The sequence below is a fragment of the Phoca vitulina genome, unplaced genomic scaffold (genome assembly GCF_004348235.1).
Source record: "Phoca vitulina isolate PV1807 unplaced genomic scaffold, GSC_HSeal_1.0 scaffold109, whole genome shotgun sequence".
NCBI classification, from domain to species: domain Eukaryota; kingdom Metazoa; phylum Chordata; class Mammalia; order Carnivora; family Phocidae; genus Phoca; species Phoca vitulina.
Window position 1 is genome coordinate 216,047 of NW_022589812.1, and position 20,998 is coordinate 237,044.

General features: G+C 38.2%; 1 protein-coding gene across 3 annotated transcripts in view; it reads right to left on the minus strand.

Moving 5' to 3' along the window:
* LOC116628013 (serine/threonine-protein kinase SMG1) overlaps positions 1–20,998 on the minus strand; it is a 102,030-nt gene that overhangs the window by 28,548 nt on the left and 52,484 nt on the right. For all 3 annotated transcript variants that reach the window (XM_032398040.1, XM_032398039.1, XM_032398041.1), the window contains 18 exons: positions 20,402–20,598; positions 20,085–20,246; positions 18,941–19,095; positions 16,423–16,565; positions 16,079–16,280; positions 12,708–12,817; positions 11,871–12,018; positions 11,344–11,503; positions 10,208–10,328; positions 6,567–6,815; positions 5,959–6,243; positions 4,715–4,859; positions 4,467–4,605; positions 3,278–3,508; positions 2,998–3,175; positions 2,300–2,461; positions 1,493–1,710; positions 1,017–1,171 (listed from right to left, as the gene is read on the minus strand). In XM_032398040.1, coding sequence (XP_032253931.1) covers positions 1,017–1,171; positions 1,493–1,710; positions 2,300–2,461; positions 2,998–3,175; positions 3,278–3,508; positions 4,467–4,605; positions 4,715–4,859; positions 5,959–6,243; positions 6,567–6,815; positions 10,208–10,328; positions 11,344–11,503; positions 11,871–12,018; positions 12,708–12,817; positions 16,079–16,280; positions 16,423–16,565; positions 18,941–19,095; positions 20,085–20,246; positions 20,402–20,598 — 3,160 coding nt within the window. The remainder of the gene's footprint in view (positions 1–1,016; positions 1,172–1,492; positions 1,711–2,299; positions 2,462–2,997; positions 3,176–3,277; positions 3,509–4,466; positions 4,606–4,714; positions 4,860–5,958; positions 6,244–6,566; positions 6,816–10,207; positions 10,329–11,343; positions 11,504–11,870; positions 12,019–12,707; positions 12,818–16,078; positions 16,281–16,422; positions 16,566–18,940; positions 19,096–20,084; positions 20,247–20,401; positions 20,599–20,998) is intronic.

The following is a 20,998-nucleotide window of genomic DNA, read 5'->3' on the forward strand; positions in this document are numbered from 1 at the left end:
TGTCAAATAAATAAATAAAATATTTAAAAAAAAAAAAAAAAAAAAAGGAAAGAATGTAGGGGAAAGGCTTCTGGACACTTTAGCAATGATTTCTTGGGTATGGCATAAGGCATAGGCAACAAAGAAAAAACAGAAAAACGGGGTTACTAGCAACAAAAGATACTATTAAGAGAGTGAAAAGAATGCACGAAATGGGAAAAAATATCTGCAAATCATATATCTGAAAGGGGTTAACATCCAGAATACAGAGCGAACTCCTAAATCAAACAACAAAACCTCCCCAAACAACCCAATTCAAAAATGGGAAAAAGACTTGAATAGACATTCCGTGTAAGAAGATATTCAAATGATCAAAAGGCACACAAAAAGATGCTCAACAACATTAGTTGTTAGAGAAATGCAAGTCAAAACCACAATGAGATACCACTTCATATCCATTAGGATGGCTACTATATTAAAAAACAAGAAATAACAAATACTAGCGAAGATATAGAGATACTGGAACACTCGTGCACTTTTGGTGGGAATGTAAAGTGGTGCAGGAAAACAGGCTAGTGGTTCCCCCATAAGTTAAACATAGAGTAACACTATGACCCACTATGACTCAGTGCTAAAGGAAGGAAATTCTAATACATGTTACAACATGGATGAACCTTCAAAACATGCTAAGTGAAATTAGCTCGACACAAAGGGAAAAATACCTTTGATTCCACTTACATGAGGTACCCAGAGTAGTCAAATTCACAGAGACAAAAAGTAGAGTAGTGATAAAGAGGCACTAGGGTTAAGGGGCAATGGAGAGTTAGTGTTTAGTGGGTACAGAGCTTATGTTTGGGATGAGTAAGTTCCTGAAATGAACAGTAGTGATGGCTGCACAACACTGTAAACTTAACGTGACTCAATTATACACTTAAAATTGGTTAAAATAACAAGTTTTATGTTTTGTATATTTTACATTAAAAAGGGGGGTTGGGGGGGTAGCTTCATTCTCAGAGTAAAAGTGTCTGAAAACATACTTGCGTAAGGTATTGTTGTTCTGGACTCTCTTCACCTCATCTTCCAGCTGCTGGATCCGTCTCAGGACATACATGTGTTGCTGTAGCAGAACTCCCAGCCAGAGCTCATCCCAGAGAACAGTAACCCTGCGCAGCTCAGCCACAAGCATCTGAACCTGCACGCACAGTACATCCAAATATGCTCGTAGTCTACAAATTCACACACAGCAGTTTTGCAAACACTAGAAACTACAAGCTCCGTGTGTACATTTTTTGTTCATTATTCAATCAGAGAACCTTGATTACTAATTCTGTAAACACAGATTTATAAAACCAATACTGAATGGTAAAGCCAATTTCGATTATTCCAAAAGCCTTTTTGTTCTTCAAATATCATTTCCATGACAGTTTTTATGGGTTTTGTTTTTAGGTTGTTTTTTGGGGGAGAGGGGTATATAATAAAAATTGTTTAAAAACATACGAATTGTGTTTTGTACCTGTAACACCATAGTTGGGTTTGCAGAGGACAGCTTATCTACGATTTTGCTGTAGCAATCCTGCATCATGGCTTGGTCCTCATTTAATCCACTTTTAGGCTCATCCTTATTGCTATCCTGAGAAGCAGGAGGGCTTCCTCCCTCACATTCAGAAACCAGCAACTCTTCTCCTTGAATATTGCCAAGCAAAGTTGGAATTGCAGAGGAAAACTTATTTCCTATAAGAAAATGGAAGAATTAGGGTACACTTTGGATTTTCTCCTATGCACATATGTCGAGTTAAGGAAAACATTGGTAATCTATTTGACTCCAGCCCTCACTTAACTAATTTGCCTTCCATGCGTTAAATTAACCAAAGATCATGGACATTCTGCCTTTTCACAAGGTAAGCTTTTATATTTATTAATATTATAAGCAAATGGAAGATAAATGAAAAAAATGAGTCTCAACAGAGTTTTCTCGCAGCCAGAGTCTAGAGCTTGGTTTCATCCTTATCTACTATTTACTCAGCTACTTTACTCAGCTATTTACTCATTCTACTATTTACTCAGCTCATCAGTGAACCTGAGAGCATGGACTCAATTTCTCTAAGCCTAAATGGGTTACTGTGAGACTGAGGAGCATGTGTAAAATACATCCCCTCGTGCTGGACACAGCAGTTACTACCTCAATAAACAATAATTATTATTACTGAAAACACCACAAACTCCAACAACTCTGTAATAGAAAGCTGAAAAAAATTTACCTAACAGACATTATCTGCAAAATAATTTATACTTAAAGTAGCAGTATTTTAATATTCCATACCTGAAGCCTGCGATTCAGTACTAAGTGATATGGTACCCACTATTGCAGGGTACAATATGAGATGCGGGGAATCTTGAGCCACTCGGCAGAGAAGGTTACAAATACTTTGGCGCACATATACTTCAGGATGGTTTAAGCGTGAGAAAAGCTGTGGGATAATTCCTTCAGGATAAGAAGAAAGAAGGATACTTTAAAGTTATTAAAAACTGTCAACATAGTAGATGCAAAAGCATAAAACCTCATGTGTGTCAGAATCAGTTTTAAGGGCCTCAAATTTCTCCCTGTGTTAACAAAGAACCTAACAATAGTTCTTGCTTTGCAAGTTTGGTTAGAGCTATAATCAAAATGCAGAGCAATTCAACAATGTTCTGGCAAAATGTATTTTCTATGAATGCCTGTAAAAGACAGACAGAGATAATTTTTAACAAAGGGCATACAAAAATTTTTGAAACTTGTTTTCACCACTGTCTCCAAAATTCATTTTGTATCCATAAAGGTCCTGCCTGTCACCCTTCTAGTTCTCTGAAAGGTGAGAGAGAAGAGTATGTCACATGCAGTTCATGGTGTCCTATTAACTAATGTAGGTATTCTGTAACACATTAAAATAATAAACATAAAGAAACTACTATGCTTGTTTATTGTCTTATATATCCTACCCAGAAATAATTTTTCCTGAAACATTTTATTTAGACCATTACCTCTCCATGGAGCAGTAGGTGTTGTCTCCAAGCCATGTTCCAGATACTGCCTAAGCTCGCCAGCATGTTTGACGAGCAGTCTGAGCAAGCGCAGTGTGGCCATCACAATCACATCATCAGTACTCTGCTCTGCTCTGTGACTCAAATGTAGCCTAGGGTCATCTTCATCTAAAGGAATCTAAGGGGGAAAGGTGAAAGGCAGAAATAAGAACACCGTTTTCGTCTGCTAGGAAAGAAATGTCAAGTACATTTTCTTAGAACTGAACACCGTGCTACCCACCTGACCAGCATTGAGTTTAAGGAAAGTAAAATATGCGCTGCAAGACAGCTTGTACAGGCTGAAGATTCTATCTACAACCTTTCTCCACACTTTAATAACTCCTTCTGTTGCACTTTCATCAAGTTCTGAAAGCCACGGGCAACTTGAGATTAACTGACGCCAGATAACATCAACCATGTCATCTTCCTCATTATCTTCACTTTCTGTTATCTGAAGCGTTATATCTTCATCCTGAAGAAAATTGGGGCATAAAATGCTATATTTTTAACACAAACAGAAAAGGGGGGTGGTACATGATTTTCCTATCCTACGAAAGCATCTTTCTCATTTATGAAAAATTACTTCACATTTAGTTTCATACATGCTAAATCAAATTCATTATGCTCCTCTATGATGTATTTACTGATGTAGCTAATGAAGGATATAAGACCTTTTTTTTTGGTAGTTTAAATGCTTCTAAGTTATAGTAAATATTCTGCTTGCAGAACATTAAATGTAATCTGTTCAAGTTTGAGGCTTGAATGTATACAGAATTCACTCACAACAGACTTTCCTCTCTTTATAGTAATGGGCACATACATAACGCCAGCTCTGGCAGACATGATACATGCTGGTCTAGAGCAAGATGAGTCAGTACAGTTTAGCCTATGAAATAAAATCCGAACTTTTAAAGTCTATCTAAAAACTCAATAGCTCTAACATTCTAGAATTAATAGAACTCTGAGCTGAGAGAGAATAAATCCTACAGCTCATTTAGTCTACTAGTTTTCAACTCTGGCTATGAATTAGAATCACGGAGTAAGCTTAAATACATACACCCACTTCCCACTCAGAGTATCTGGGGTGGTTTTCAGGCACTGGTGTACTTTGAAAGGCCACAAGCTAGTGTTAAGAACCTAATTTCTGATCAAAACAACAATTAAAAGAGAAATTTAATTCACATAAAACAAACTTCACCTATTGTAACAGGACCTTAAGGAAATGATTTCTCAAGATTACATTCTCCTTAGAGAAGTATCATTAACTCACTTTCATCTTAAAACTCCAAAGTTTTCATTTGTAACAGTAACTGCCTAAACCCCATTCAAATTTTAATCAAGTATACATGGATCAACCTCTTCAAAATCAATGAATTAAAACAGTGATCTTGACACCAGTTCTCCCAAAGACCATATGATGTTTCCCTTGCCTGAATCCCCGCTGGGCGACACACAGCCTGTCCAAGAATACCATATATTCTCTCTTTTTCTTCTTCAGTTATAGTGTCTGGAAGCAGATTCTGAACTTCAGATTTTTCTCTAGGCAGCAGACGAACACCTTCTCCCTGACTATAAAAATAAACAAGTCACTGGTTCCAGCTACCAAAACTTGTCAGCAGACATTTCAAATCTCTATCCTGTAATGCAGTAAATAAATTACACATTTCAACATACATACCTGGCATTATCAACCACCTTTCTGCCCCACCTATAAGCCCAACTAGCCAATGCTGCCCAGGATTTGGCTACTTCAGGTGCCTGTACTGAAGATAGGTGATACAACTGTCCCAAAATGAAGTCAGGTTCTCCAACTCCAATATGCACTGCCATAATGGACGAAAAAAAATATATATATATGAAAGGACTCAGCAATATTACATTCATAAATTTCAAATAGCATTCCTACCAACATTTTAGGGATGTATTTTCTGTAAGGTACTACTAAGTTCAGAATACTACAGTAAAATTTGATCAAAGAACACATTTTTACTATGCTTTTGAAATCAATTGAAATTGATTGAACTCAATCACTCAGCTTCACAAGTCAGCTTCAATTATCACCCTGTGAACCGCATAAATCTCTCTCATGACAACACAGGTGTCACAAGTGTTGTACAATGTCTTGAATTCTAGATATGACTGGCTCTTTCCTCACGATTAGGCTAAGCTTGAACATTCTGGCAAAAATAATATATAGGTGATCAGTATACAATCTCATTCAGTCAAAAAATTCATGAGGTAAATATCTTTATTCACACCTGCTATAATGCCATTTGCCAAGATTTATAATAATCACAGGACACATCCCTTATGAATATCAAGACTATAAATTACATAGATTATAATTATTTTATAAGACCAACCTAAGTAATTAAAATCCTTGGCTTCATTACAACAAAAATGAAAGTATATTCTCATCAGCAAAGAGGTTAACTATCTCCCACTCTGTAAAACCTGGACAGAACAGACACTCCAACATTGAATGAACTACCCTATTTATCAAGTACCTTTCTATTACTAGCACTAGTGTCAGAACGTGAAACTTTCATCTCCTAGAGCTTTTGTGCTTTAGGAGCCAAGGAGACCACAGGCAACTATCGTGTATCTTTCTTGCTCCTTCCAGCGTGAGGTGGAATTTAGGTATCTGGAGCAGGACCTTCTTGCCGGCAAAAACATCCAAGTCCATAAAAGCACTGTGGCTTGGGAAGGCCAGAAGTCAGCAGAGTTAGGTGACTTCCACAGTGGCATTAAATACTAAAGAAATGTGTTTTAGTTACTTCCAGATGGTATAGTATACTAAATTTCCATGCAAACAATTTTTGCAGCAAGTTACAGCCAGCTTAACATTGTAAACTTTAAAACCAGTGGAGAAATAACTTCTAAAATTGGTATTTTAAAGCTAGTAAAATAAAGAAAGCCTACCTGTAGATTCGCTCTCAATCCGAGGATACTCTTCTTCCATTGTATTAACAGATGGCAGTTCTATTAAAGCAAGTATGTTTTTAGACAGAGTAGAAAGACCTGTGAAGTTCTGCTGTTGCTGAGCTCTGTAAACCTGTTTCAGCTGCCCTGAAATTTCTTTCCATTCTGCCTGGATCCATTTAGCCAGTGTCAGAATTGACTTGGCAACTGCATATTCAGCTTTGGCAGACTTGCAGAAAGATATGGCACAAGAACTTAACATTTCCATTGCATGTGTTGACTGGCCTATAGAAAACCAAAAACCAGCCCTTAGAAGCCTTATATGCAAGTGATTAACAGTATTTCAGGGTAAAGTAACAATGTAAATTCGGTGGTAATCAATGATCTCTAGGTACATTTCTTACTTTGATACACTATAACAAAATTACCGCCCTAAAAGCACCAAATTACAAAGGTAAGTCAATTACAGGTAATTTATTGTTCAAGATGCAAATATTCTGCCACAGCTGAAAAAAAAATCAGCTTTTCTAATATTGCCTTACAGCATACACATTTTCATACACGATTTTCATTTTAATCAGACATTAACCACAGTTCATTTTACTAACCTGCTGTATATAGCAATTTGGTTTTTTCAATGTCAAGTTCAGGTCCCCATTTTTCATCCACTTGACCTTGAGTTGATAGTTTTTTAAAATGCTGGACTAAATCCTGTGCAGTAGTAGTCTTTCCCAGCTGAACCTCACTACACTGTGCCAGCAGTCTTGTTGCAAGTGAAACATTCCCTCGTTTTCTAGCAAATTTTGCTGCTGTTAGACCTAATTCCATGAGATGGCTTCTAATTGGAACTGTTTGTTCTGGAGAAAAGAAAACGTTTCATTAGTCCTTGATTGGTCTAGCCCAGACTGCACAGACACATGGCCAAAAATTCTTCCCCAGCCATTTTCCCTTCCCTACCAACTCCCTAAATAAAGGTAACTCATTTTTCATTATCTTTAAATCCCTAGCAGCTAGCACAGTGCTTGGCATACAATAAACAGTACATGTTTGTTAAAAAATAAATGTAAGCGAATGATGAAGCAAAGTAAAAATCATTCACTACAAGAAATTAGCTTTTCAGTTTCTAGATCTTTTTAGTAAAGAGCCTAGGCCAAAGGGTGGGGAAAGAAAATAAAGCCAGACACTCTCTCTCTTGTTGTGTTAAGTACCCTCTGCCCTTCTATCATGCCATTCTCTCTTGGTTCACTCCTACCTTTCTGAAGAATCCTCAGTCTCCTTCTCATCCACTACCTATCCATTAAAACTGGTGTTCCTCAGGGTCGGTCCTAGGCTCTCTACTCTTCTTACTCTGCATATTCTCCCTGGACAATATCATCTGCTCCTGTAGCTTCAATTACCACATAAATGCTGATTACTCTTCAATCTTTATCTCTAGCCAGATCTGACATCTGAGTCCCACCTGCTTACCAGTCACCTATACTCAGGTATTTAAAGGGCACTTTTAACCTGTGTCAAGTGGAATCCATTTTCTATCACCCTCCAAACCTTCTACTTCCTTCGCCTGTTATTCCTTTCTCAAGGAAAGGCATATGATCAACCTGGCTACCTGAGCAGGTGCCTGCCAGTCATTTTAAGACTCTACTTGCAGCCCATATATCGTATCTATTTTTTTCTATCCCTACTGCCACTACCTTGGTTACCTTTAGCAGGAACTTCAGCCTAACTGGTCCCTCTGCCCCCAGTCTTATCCTCTTCTAGTCCATTCTCCAACTGGCAAATGAAATATCTCACACAAAGGTAAATATGAACACTTAAACTTCCCTTGATGGCTTCCCACCACCCCTCTGACAAAACCCCAACTCCTGAATTTGCCTTGAAAGGCACTGATGTCTTGCATTTCAATCCAATCTTCAATCTCCTTCAGCTCCCTCTCCTCCCACTCTCCCTTAGGCAAACTGTCACCTAAGAATCTTTCATTAATGCTGCTGGCCTTCACATATTTTTTTCCAACCAGTCTACTGCCTTCCATCTCATCCCTACCTCCCTTAAGTATCAGCTTAAATGTTACTTCCTCCCCAAATCCTGTTCTGACTGATCCCTAGGATTAAATCTGTGCCCTTGTTGCATGTTCTTTAGCACCATGTACAAGCACTTCCACTCAGCACACCATACTGCTGTCCCTTGTTTGAGGTTTTCCCTGCTAGACTTTAGAATCACTGTGGTCCCTGGAATGCAGAAAACAAGCTTGTCTTGTTCACCGTTACATCCCAACTTGGAGCACAATACCTGGCACAAAGCACACACTTCATAAGCACTTGCTGAAGAAGGAAAAAAAGTGAGGAGGAGTGGAGTTCTGTCTCCAACTATAACTGCTGGGTTACTGACTTTTTATTCCCAATTTTAAAACTTGTTCAATAAGGGAAGGATGAGAAAGAAGATGATATCTGTAGTCCTATTATATGCCATGCTCTGTGCTATTTCCTGTAATCCTTATAAGAATCTCCTGAGCAGGGGCGCCTGGGTGGCTCAGTCGTTAAGTGTCTGCCTTCGGCTCAGGTCATGAATCCAGGGTCCTGGGATCGAGCCCTATATCAGGCTCCCTGCTCAGCAGGAAGCCTGCTTCTCCCTCTCCCACTCTCCCTGCTTGTGTTCCTGCTTTCACTATCTCTCTGTCAAATAAATAAAATCTTTAAAAAAAAAAAAAAAAAGAATCTCCTGAGCAAGTAAATACCCATGACTGAAGAGGAAAGTGACTCAGAAGTTTAATGGCTTGCCCTAGGTCCTTCCACTTGCAAATGCTGGGCTAAGGATCCAACCCAAGTGTATATGGCAAGGAAGGTCCAGGTGAGTCAGTTCCCAGCAATCACTCTGCAATCCAAGTCCATACCCCAGCAAAACCTTACTTGAAATTTAATACACAAATGTATTCAGTAACCTTAGCTACCACATTTTCAACTAAACTTCTACAGAATTCTGGCAACTTTTCAATTTTTAAGCAATAAAGTAAACTGCTAGCATCCCTTTAACATGACAGACAGTTCTTTCTTAAAAATGAGACCTACTAAAAAAAAATAAAAATTTTTTAAAAATTTAAAAATGAGACCTACTTAAAAAAAAGAGAGACCTACTAATATATATACAAGTACTCCTTCTCTATTCACTTGGAGTGTTTAAAACTTAACATTCACAGTACGTTGTATCTGACAAAGAATTTGTATCCAGAACAAATAAACAAGTCTATGACTTGATTAAAAATGGGCAGGATTTGAACACTTAACAAAGTAAGATATACAATGGGCACTATGCAAATGAAAAGATGCTCAATCTCATTAATCACCAGGAAAATGCAAATAAAACAATGAGGTACTATTATACACTGGTGCCAGTGACTAAAATTAAAGACCAGCACTACCAAGGATGAAGATGCCAGAAGAAATGTACACTTTCTAGAAAATGTCAAACATTTTTAACATTAAACTATATGACCCAACAATTTGACTCATAGGCATTTACTCAAGAAAAACACAAATATATGTCCACCCAGAGACCTGTACATGAATTTCATAGCAGTTTTATACATAGTAGTCCAAATTTTAAAATAAACAACTCCAATATCCACCAAAAGACCCGGAGATAAATTATGGTATACCCATAGAATGGGCAGTACTCAACAACAGGAAGGATCACAGTACTACTGCACAAAACATAGGGGAACCTTAAAAATAAAATGCTGAACGAGAGAAGCCAGACACAAGAGAGCTGTAGGATTCCATTTATATAAAACTTTAGTAAAGACATGTTTAATCTGGGGCACCTGGGTGGCTCAGTCGTTAAGCGTCTGCCTTTGGCTCAGGTCATGATCCCAGGGTCCTGGGATGGAGCCCCGCATCGGGCTCCCTGCTCAGGGGGAGACTGCTTCTCCCTCTCCCACTGCCCCTGCTTGTGTCCCCTCTCTCACTGTGTCTCTCTCTGTCAAATAAATATATAAAATCTTTAAAAAAAAACAAAACAAAAAGACATGTCTAATCTACAGTGATAGAAGACAAATCAGCAGTTGTCCAGGACACGACAGATGGGAGAGGTGACTGGGAAGAGGCATAAGGAAACTTTATGGAGTTAGATCCACGTTTTGTATCTTAATTGTATTGGTGCTTACACTGGTGAAGATGTGTCAAAACTCATGGAATTGTACACTTAAAATGTGTAAGTTATATCTCAATCAAAGCTATTAAAAAACCAACCTAATTACCTTTTATTTTCTCCAACAACTGACTCTGGTACATGGTATATCTTAATGCCTGCATCCATGGCCTCACATCATGCTGTTTACATGAACGCAGAGCTTCACTGAAGAGTGGAATAAGACAATCCTGCCAGGGAAAAACCAAAACTACTTAATGTAAATAGCCTCTTATATGTTCGTAGGTTGAGGTAAGCTGCAGCCCCATAAGCCAACTACTCCAGGCTCATCTAATTAAACTCTCCACTTTCTTCACTATCTTCTGATCACAAGAGGAAAGACACTGTAAGAGCAAAATCTTTGTTTTGGGGGAAAAAAAAATTTCCAATTTATCAATATACTGAATAAAGCACACTTTTATAAAAAATAAACACAGCATATTTACTATAAAGTTGAATTACAGAGAAACATAAAACTATTGGCTTTATAAGCAGATTCTCATAGACTATAATTCCCTTGGGAAGGGCCCATCTTTGGTTAAACTTTACCCTATCTGGAAGAGATGAGGTGTCTTCATTATTATTATTAACTTTTTTTTTTTTAAGTAAGCTCTTCGCCCAACATGGGGCTTGAACTCACAACCCTGAGATCAGGAGCTGCATGCTCTACCAACTGAGCCAGCCAGGTGCCCAAGAGAGTCTTTGTTTTAATCAAATCTAAAATTTGTAACACCCATCAATGGAAAACATATTTATATACACCAACCCTTCTTCCAAAAAAAAAAAGAAAAAAATTAAGCAATTAGCCATCCTTGAAATGATATTATCTTAGGTTCCTCCATCTGCCTCACACACTTCTCAAATGAAAATGTGCCTGAAAATGACATTTTAGATTTCTGGGTTTACTAGCTTGTCCAACAAATGCTACTTTAAAAAGTCAAAAAAATCTTGGGGCGCCTGGGTGGCTCAGTCACTTGGGTATCTGACTCTTGGTTTTGGCTCAGGTCATGATCTCAAAGGTGTGGGACTGAGACCTAAGCTGGGCTCCAGGCTCAGCGGGAAGTCTGCTTGAGATTCTCTCCCTCTGCCCCTTCTCCACGCTCGCTCTCTCTAATAAATAAATCTTAAAAAAAAAATTTTTTTTTTCTACACAAATGCCTATTAATGTTCAGAAGAACATCCTGATAAGGATACACACATACACACCTCTGTTGAAAGTCTGTTAGAAACTGTGTTCTCCAAAGCAGAAGAGCAATACAGCTGTAAGGTACTTAGAACTGGCAGAGACTGTGAAACTGTTAAAGTAGAAAGTCTCAGTGGTCCAATAGCTATGCGGGAGGTTTGCTTCAAGTACTTTACCACATTTCTGAAACAAAATATTCACTGTCAATTAATAAATGAGATTTTCCAACCTGGTAATCACTGAAGGGATAAGGTGGTTTGGTAAGATGCTACTATAGTGGCATCCAAAGAGGAGGAAGGAAGAGGAGCTGCCTGCCCTTTAGTAAAATTACATAAGCAAGTCAAGACATGCTTCTGGGGATTTCTACAGTTTAGTTTCAACCTCTATATATGTTGCCAAGTGGCATTCTTGTGTCATATGACTTCTACAACTAAAATGAAGCTATCATGACTAACATTGTAGTGATCACGTAATCGACTCCTCCCCAAAGTACATACATTTACCATATGGTATACATAGTGCACACCAACCTCTTTAGGATTAAACTTACTCAGTTATGGACTGCCACTTCTGATCTTGTTCTATATGGTTTAAAGCGGTTGCCAGACAAACAGAACTTCTCAACAACTGAACTTCAATGGATTTCTGAAGTTCCCTTGGATCCGGACTTAACATATTAGGAAGCAGTTTTTTCATATCTACAGAAGTTAAATAAATTCCATGAAGTTAATTTGCTTTAATGTGTTAAGAGTGATAAGATATTTTGACCGTATTAAAAAGTTATCACCAATGAAAACATTCTTTCATATTTAAATTCAGGTAGCTGAACACTATGATTAAGCATTTCTGATAGCTATGTAAAAAATATAGTCCACATTCAAATTATATCTCAGACCTGCCTCAAAACAGCTGATTTCCAAAGTTCCAAAATCAGTAAATCAACCTACTACATTTAAAATAGGGCAAATCTAGCCCTACTTTGCAAACCTTACTGAATCTAGCAACTCAATACTAACACACAAACTACTCACCATACTAACGTTAGTGTAATATTTTACACAATGTTCAGTTGTGGTAAGAAAGTTAATGAACCACAGTAAAAGGTCAAGAAAAATATTTAGCTTAAAGACTACTTACACTTTTTCAAACGTGGCTAGATAAATCTCAAAGTCTTACAATAGCCTTTTTTTAGTTTAATTTTACTTACATTGTTTTTATTTGCCAAATCAAACATAAGTAAAACAGACCTAAAGATGTTCCTTCACATATGATTCTGCTCCAAAATAAATGTACAAAAACTTCCAGATTTTCCAGTAAAATACTAAGCCAAACATCTTGAGCAACTTGTCTATAAAATACTTAATTCTAAGATTATTATTTCAAATACCTATTTTCTCTTTTGATCCTCCAGCAAGTAGATTGATATTTTCTCCTGGTAACAATTCTAATTGCTCAGTACACTCAACAAATTCTCCAGATTCAAAACTGCTTAGTGATCTGTAATTAAAATACCAGTTAGCTTGTATTACACTTATCCAGCCTGTGGGATCATTCAAAAAAAGTAGAACAAATTCTAGAAAAACACAGCACAGTTACACAGCATTCTCTTGATGAGGTTCCTTCTATGTAGGCCATCATTTTTTATTTCTATTTTGAAGATGTGACTACCGATTTAATTAGCACTAAAATCAGAGTGGCAAACCAGAAAGCCACAGCTATAGTAGTCATTCACAGTTTAGCATACTCACCCCTCCATGTTTCCTTCCTCTTTTTGTAGCCTGTTATCTTCGGGGGCCCATCCAACAAACTGACAGATCTCTGCAGGGCAATGCCAACATCTGATTCTCCCCAAACTACCTCTAAATTCGCTACATGGCCCCATTCCCCACCTAAAGCCCAGGCCCCTGGGGGGCTCCTGTTCTATTATCTTAGCCTTCCATCTCATCCCACCTTTCACTGCTGGCCTCCCTCCCGCTCTCCCTTCTCCAACGTGTTTCACAGAAGCTGTTTCTCTTTTTTTTTTTTTTTTTTTAAAGATTTTATTTATTTATTTGACAGAGCACGAGAGAGGGAACACAAGCTCCAGGGGGAGTAGGAGGGGGAGAAGCAGGCTTCCCGCTGAGCAGGGAGCCCGATGTGGGGCTGGATCCCAGGACCCTGGGATCATGACCTGAGCCGAAGGCAGACGCTTAACAACTGAGCCACCCAGGCACCCCGCTGTTTCTCTTATTTAAAAGAATTCTTCCTTTCCATCTCCTTATGTCATCTGAATTCTTCCTTTCCATCTCCTTATGCCTCTGAAACTCCTTTAGTCATGTAGCATCAATGCTAGGACGAGAGGCCTTCTAGCTCCCTACCTACTGGCTGCTACTTTCAGAACACTCACTCTGTTCCCATTCCTACTATAGCTGCTTTCCAACCAAGACGACGACTCGGTTTCTTAATCTCTCTCTTTTCCATTAATCCACTCTTCTTTTCCTGTCCCTCTCACTGTGTCCCCTCCCTTACAACGCAGCCTGAATCCAGCACTAGAAATGTAACATCAATGACTGCATCTGCCTCCCCCTTATAAGCTCCAAGCCCGGACCAAGGCAACCATGCGCTTCTCATGTGAGCCGCAACTGATGAACTGTTGAGGTTTGGTAACAACACCCTTATCATTCCTGCCACTACAGGGTCTGACTCCTCTCCAGTGGCAGGTTCCCTGTGTCCCCACTAGGCTCTACAATGCCCTCACACTCTCAGCTAATGACTGACTCCTCAAAACACACACACACACACACACACACACACACACACACAGCCCCACAGGCTTTCATTTCCTCTACTCTTACTCTTAATCCACCATCTACCCACTCCCAAAACTCTGTCCATATTCAACTACTTTCCTTGGGTGCAAAAAAGGGGGGTCCTTTTTTCCAGTTAATCCTTCAATCAATGTTCTTTATCCTGTTTCTTCAACCTCTGCTTTCTAGTCACTCCTTCCCCTGAGCTTAAAAGAACACTTAATCTCTCCAATACTTCAATACACAACATTCTCCTCCAGCCACAGCTTCCTCTCCTTGACTTCATGAAGAACTCACTACCCAAGTAACCTTTAGAGCTTTTGATTTCCAAGTTTCTTCACTACTCAATAGTATTCAGCCTGGCTGCTTCTCCTTCTCTCTCTCTCTCTCTCTCTCTCTCTCTCCCCAAAGCTCTTCTTGCGTGCAGTCTCTGGAACTCCTAACAAGGCAGACTACCCCAGTCTGGTTCTCCTACATCTCGGAACTCTTCCTTCCTCAGTGTCTTTGTGTTTTTTATCAATGGCTTCATCTCCCCTCCCTTAACAAAGATGCTTGTAAGGATTCTGTCCTTGGCCTTGGCCCTCTTTACTTTTCACTCACCCATCCCCAGGGCTTTATCTGTAACTGGGTAGCTTACAAAGGTTCTGGAGTACATAGGAGTTTGAAAAGAGGGTTTTTTACTGTCACCTACATGCAAATGATCCCCAAATCATTCTCTAGCTTAGACTTTTCTCCTTTGCTCCAAATCCAATTCTTAATTGCTTATTAAACAATCTCCTCTGCATGTTTCATTTGCACCTTAAACACACCTCATTGTTCTGTGTGCTCCTACTTCAATTAGTGTCTGTTTCTCCCTCTACCTCTGTCCCACAGGTTAGTAGTCTACATGCCACCACCCTTGCCATCAATCCACCTAGTCTCTTCACAACACAGCAGAGTGAACCACTAAGTCAGATCAGGACATGCCTCTCCTGTTCAAATCTCACCTAAGATTTTCTCTCTCATTAGGAGTCAAAGTCCTTCTCACAGTTCCCTCCTACTCTCTACCCTTATCTCTTATTATTCACTCTGCTTCAACCAGAGTGGCCTCCAGGGTATTTCCAGAACTCTCAAAGCACATAATTCTTCCATCAGACCGGTTTCCTCAAGTCTTTGCTCAAATGTCATGCTGATGGCATTCCCAACCTTGTCTGTTTGTCTGTCTGTCTGTGTCTCCTCTAGAAGGGAGCTCCTCAAGGGTCAGAATTCGTGTTTCACGAAATGTTGTACCCCACTGACTGGCATACAGTACACGCTCAATGGAGAAATTACCCATTAACACATTTACTTTTTAGAAGCTGGGCTTCTCGATGGGAAGGACAGCTAATGACCTGTGTCCAAGCCACTTACGGGTATACAGATTTTGAATTAAGGGAATATTTTGCAGGGTTTTTTAAATTTAAGTATTTATTTATTTAAGTAATCTCTACACCCAATGTGGGACTCGAACTCATGACCCCAAGATCCAGAGTCGCATGCTCTACCAACTGAGACAGCCAGGCGCCCCCAGTACATACATTTTAAATTAAGGTATTAATAAATACACAGAGGAACAACAAGAAAGGGAATTTAATTTACAAATGTTCATAAACTGCGCTCCTTAGAATATTTTCAATCAATTCAAACCTACTTTAGAAACAGTCATCAAATATGACCCTTTCTAAAGCAGTAACAAATTTCTTTATATTTATTTTGTAAGCTCTAAGAATTAATACCGAATGACTGTTTCAACAGTGACAAGACTGTTTTCCCACTGCATGAATACCTTCCTCACCTCTAATGTTGGTTTCTCATTGTAGTCATTTTCAAACAGCAATATTATTAGAACTTCAAATATCTTGCAATAGTAGGTATGACCAATTTGAATATTTTTCTGTCGTAGAGGAAGACTTTAAAGCTACTGAAAATTTATTTAAATGACCAAAGTCCTTACTTTATGTAGTTGAAATCAGCTTTCAGGTTGAGAGAAGTGCTGCTGGTACTCTTCTTCAAGTCGTGGATCGCATTCTGCCACTCCTGTACAGCAGCCCAATCAGCAATGGAAACGTAGCACTCACACGCTTTATTTCCCAAATAATTTATAACCTCAGGGGAAGAGTCAGTTGGCTTAGACAACACAGTTTTTCTGGATTCACCTGAGTGAATGTATTTTATAGAACAGAGAGATCCAGGGCAGTTATAAATATTTTAAAGAGCACAGAAATCTAAAAATACACAGTAAGATCGTCAGTACAAACTATCTGACTACAGCTTTTTATTTAAATTCCAGATGCTCACCGTTCAGAGAATGTTTGGGGCTGGCACTGTTACGCCCAGCGTTGGCCAACGTGAGAACAGATTTCTCAAAGCTGGAGATGCAGCAATCGATACCTGTCATGGCGCACAAGTGCTCCTGGTACTCCACAGAGGCCTTTTCAAACCTTTAATGCAAATTCAAACAGTCGCTATTTTTAATTATCCACAGAATTCACTTCCAAAGAAAAACAAACAAAAAATTAATCACTCAACAAATTGAGCAGGGAAATAAATAAACCGAGTGGAGACAATGAGTTAATTATTTTGTGTGGGGTTGGGGTGCACAAAATTTTATTTTTTTCCTCACAACAAATGAAAATAAATTCAAAAAAAAAAAAAGGGAGGAGCGACTGCGTGGCGCAGTTGGTTGGGCATCTGGACTCCTGGTTTCGGCTCAGGTCATGATCTCAAGCCCTGCACCAGGCGTCTCACTCAATGTGGAGTCTCTTCAGACTTTCACCCTCTCCCTCTGTCCTTCCCTACTGTGCACATATCTCTCTCTCAAATAAATAAATAAACAGAATCTTAAAAGAAAAAAAAAGGCATTATTCAGTAACAGAAGGGGCGCCTGGGTGGTTGTCAGTTAAGTGGTTAAGAGTCTGCCTTTGGCTCAGGTCATCATCTCAGGGTCCCAGGATCAAGTCCCGCATCAGGCTCCCTGCTCAGCAGGGAGTCTGCATCTCTCTCTCTCCCTCTGCCCCTTCCCACCTCTCATTCTCTCCTTCTCACTCTCTTTCTCTCAGATAAATAAATAAAATCTTAGGGAAAACCCACAAAGGTATCCTTCACTTTAAAAAAAATATGTAACAGAAAATACTGGTAAGTATCTGATTTCAATGTACACAAAGGCTAAGAAGAAGAAGAAATTTTTAAGAAGAACTCATAAAGTAACAGATACTAATGACATAATTTGAAACTTTTAAGTACCAAAAACACCATAAATATTAAAAACAAATTACAAATCAAGAAATTAGATAGCATCAACAATCTCGCTGTATAATAAAATAAAATCTCACAGATCAATACAGGAAAAAATGAGAGCCCATAAAGACATAATCTACATTTTTAAAAATCACAAATGATCAACAGAACATATGGGGAAAGTCCTACTATTAATCATTAATAAACAAATGTAAATTAAAACTATCTTCACTGATGATGATGGCAGGGCTGTTTTTCAGAGACCCTCAGTACAAAGGTGAAGGGAAGGGGTTATTATTCTATTGTTAAGGATTAAACTGGAAACAGTTTTCTGTATAGTAACTTAGCAAAAGAATGTACCATAAGCCTTATGGTCTATAGCCTTTCTTCTAGTAAATCAACTTGAAGGAATGAATTCAAAGAAAATAAACACAACTATAAGCTATAGTTTAAAGAATTAAGTACCATGGTACATTAAGATTAGTAAAAAACATAAAAAAAAACCTTACCTTCCAATAAAATTAACACTGTAGAATATTTAACATGGGAAAAATATTTTTTAAAATACTGCTGAGTGGCAAAAGCAAAATGAGGTAACCAGCAAAAACACAGTGATTTCTGGGAAAAGACTGTATATGAAAGAAAAAAGAACTAAAATGGCATGTACACCAAAACTAACAGTTTTCACTGGCAGATGGAATTATGAGCAGTTCTTTATTTCCTACATTTTCCAGATTTGGTAAAACTGACAAAAATATACACAGACTATTATGGTTCATGTTCATTTACCTAGCGAAATCAAGTAAGTTTAAATGTTGAGTGCACAGGGCTAATGAGCAAGTACTCTAGTTTGTACCAGACTCTGAAATGAAGGTTATCAACTACGGATCAAGTTCAAAAATATATAAAACAAGTATGGGGCGCCTGGTAGCTCAGTTGGCTAAGCGTCTAACTCTTGATTTAGGCTGAAGTCATGATCTCAGGGTCATGAGATCAATCCCCACATCAGCCTCTGTGCCAGGCATGGAGCTCCCTTGAAATTCTCTCTCTCCCTCTCCCTCTGTCCCTTTTCCCTGCTCCCTATCAAGAGAGACAGAAAGATGGAAAGAAATACGGGAAGAAAGACAGAAAGAGAAGGAGAGAAGGAAGGAAGGAAGGAAGGAAGGAAGGGAGAAAGAAATTAATTTACAAAACAATGGGCAGATCTTACTTTAAGGAAGATTTCTTACTAATCCATAAATAAGAAAGGCATCTAAGTTTTGCTGCTACTTAAAGAACAGACTAAAGATGACTCCTAGTAAAGTGACTTATAGCAAGTTTCAATTGCTGAAACTGAACAAAGCTGTTTTAACATTTAACTACAATGTTAGCCAGGAATACAGAGGATTTTTTTTTTTTTTAAGATTTTATTTATTTATTTGACAGAGAGAGACACAGCAAGAGAGGGAACACAAGCAGGGGGAGTGGGAGAGGGAGAGCTGAAGGCAGACGCTTAATGACTGAGCCACCCAGGCGCCCCAGGAATAGAGGATTTAAATGTAAAGACAACCTATCACCTATTTCCTTCCTTCCAACTTACCTCCCTTCAGCCTGCTGGGCCACTGAATTAATCCAGAGAAGATTCTTTCCAACAATGGAAGATGACCAGACAGCAATTCCCTGTATAGCTTCAGGACAATGAAGCTCACACAGCGCTTCTACCACCATCATGATGGTTACTTCCAATTCATTCCCCTGAGAGTTCATTCAGAAAAATTAATCATAGATCTCAATACCATTAAAATTTAAGTATCTACTAAATTTACAACTACTGATCACAATCTAAGCCCATTTAAAGGCAAATGTATTTAACAGTTATTTTTACAACAATGGTATTATATTATTAGATTAGAATTCTTGAAAATTTACGTATAATGTATCTACAAAACGTAACAACCTTAACAACACATGGGTGTCAATCTTTACAAACTAAGTTACCCAAACATTTAAACTGTGGTATCTATACGAGTAACATATGAAATAATTATACAGCAAAAATCAAATATAAATAACCATGAATTAAAAGATTAATTTTATGTCTGAATACTGCTTATTGATATTATATCTAATTAATAAGCATTTGCAGGGCGCCTGGGTGGCTCAGTCATTAAGCGTCTGCCTTCGGCTTACATCATGATCCCAGGGTCCTGGGATCAAGCCCCCATCAGGCTCCCTGCTCAGCGGGAAGCCTGCTTCTCCCTCTCCCACTCCCCCTGCTTGTATTCCCTCTCTCACTGTCTCTGTCAAATAAATCTTTAAAAATAAATAAACATTTGTTATTTTTGGATTCCACTTACTGAACCCATCTATAAGCCAGCACTTTCCCCATGTAACATTATATGTACCTTTGCATACATTATAAATTATATACACATTCCTATATATTATACAATTCTTAAAAATTATGATGAGAATTTTCTTCTACAAATTTCTAAGAATTACCTTTAAAGTTCCAACCTTAAACATAAGTAATACATATTTTGACATGTTCTAAGTACAAAATATGAATAGGTGACTTTGGAAGTTCTTGCTTTTACAAAATATTGAATCAAAACCTTTGAAATATAAGTTTTGAATGAATAGAAATTTTAACTTATTTCATCCATAGATTAAATCACAATAAAGGAATTAAACTCAAATTTTTCTAATTAACAGATTTAAAATTAACTCCAAATACACTTTACCTGAGATAGATTTGTCTTCATTTCTGTAAGCAAGTCAAAGCCGTGTCTCACGGTCACAGCAGGCTGGCCTGCCAACAACCCAACCCTCATGATGGAAAGTCGGATCCGCGTCAGCCAGTCTTGGCAAGTCTGGCGATTAGTATAAAAAAAAGTCCTAATGACCTTTAGAATAAAGAAAAAGAAGAGCTCAGAATTGGCTAAGATTCTAGGTATAGATGTCTCAAATACACAAGAGTATGGTGATTTCAGCTCTACACGCACTGCCAGGCTTGCCCATGACAATGCTACAAAGCAACACTCAGCCCACTGAAACCAACCTTGGGAGGTGATGTTAATGCATTAGCACACCCCTCGTATGCATTATACATTAACTTCTCCAAATTTTCCAGATACTGCAGAAGAAGAACAAGTCTAAGCTGGTTGCTACTGTGGCCTTCATCATTGTCTGCAGTTGTCCACTGACTAACATCTTGATCGGGATTTAATGTGTGAGCTGCAAGACTTCTAATGATACCTTAAAGCAAAGACAACATTCCAAATTTAAAAGAAATCTTTAAAGATTCTAGAAGGTGGAGATAATTTCACAAAATCACATTTATCAAGCATCCTCTGTACATCCATCATTTAAAAACAAAATTCCCAACATGAAAGATCTCTTATTTTAGGGGAAAAAAATGTTTTCTCTACACAAATCCCCTAGTTTTTGAACAGAAGTAGATAACCATGTTGTTGTCAACATGATTACTCGATGAAAGTTTATTCTAACAAATAGTACCTGAAAGACTGTCAGAGTATTAAAGATAAACAAAGCGTATACTCTCAAATTTTTGTTTTAACAAAGGTAAGAAGTCCATTCTTTCTTACTATAAGAAGGGTTTGAAAGTATTTATATCACAAAGTTTGAAAAAGCACAA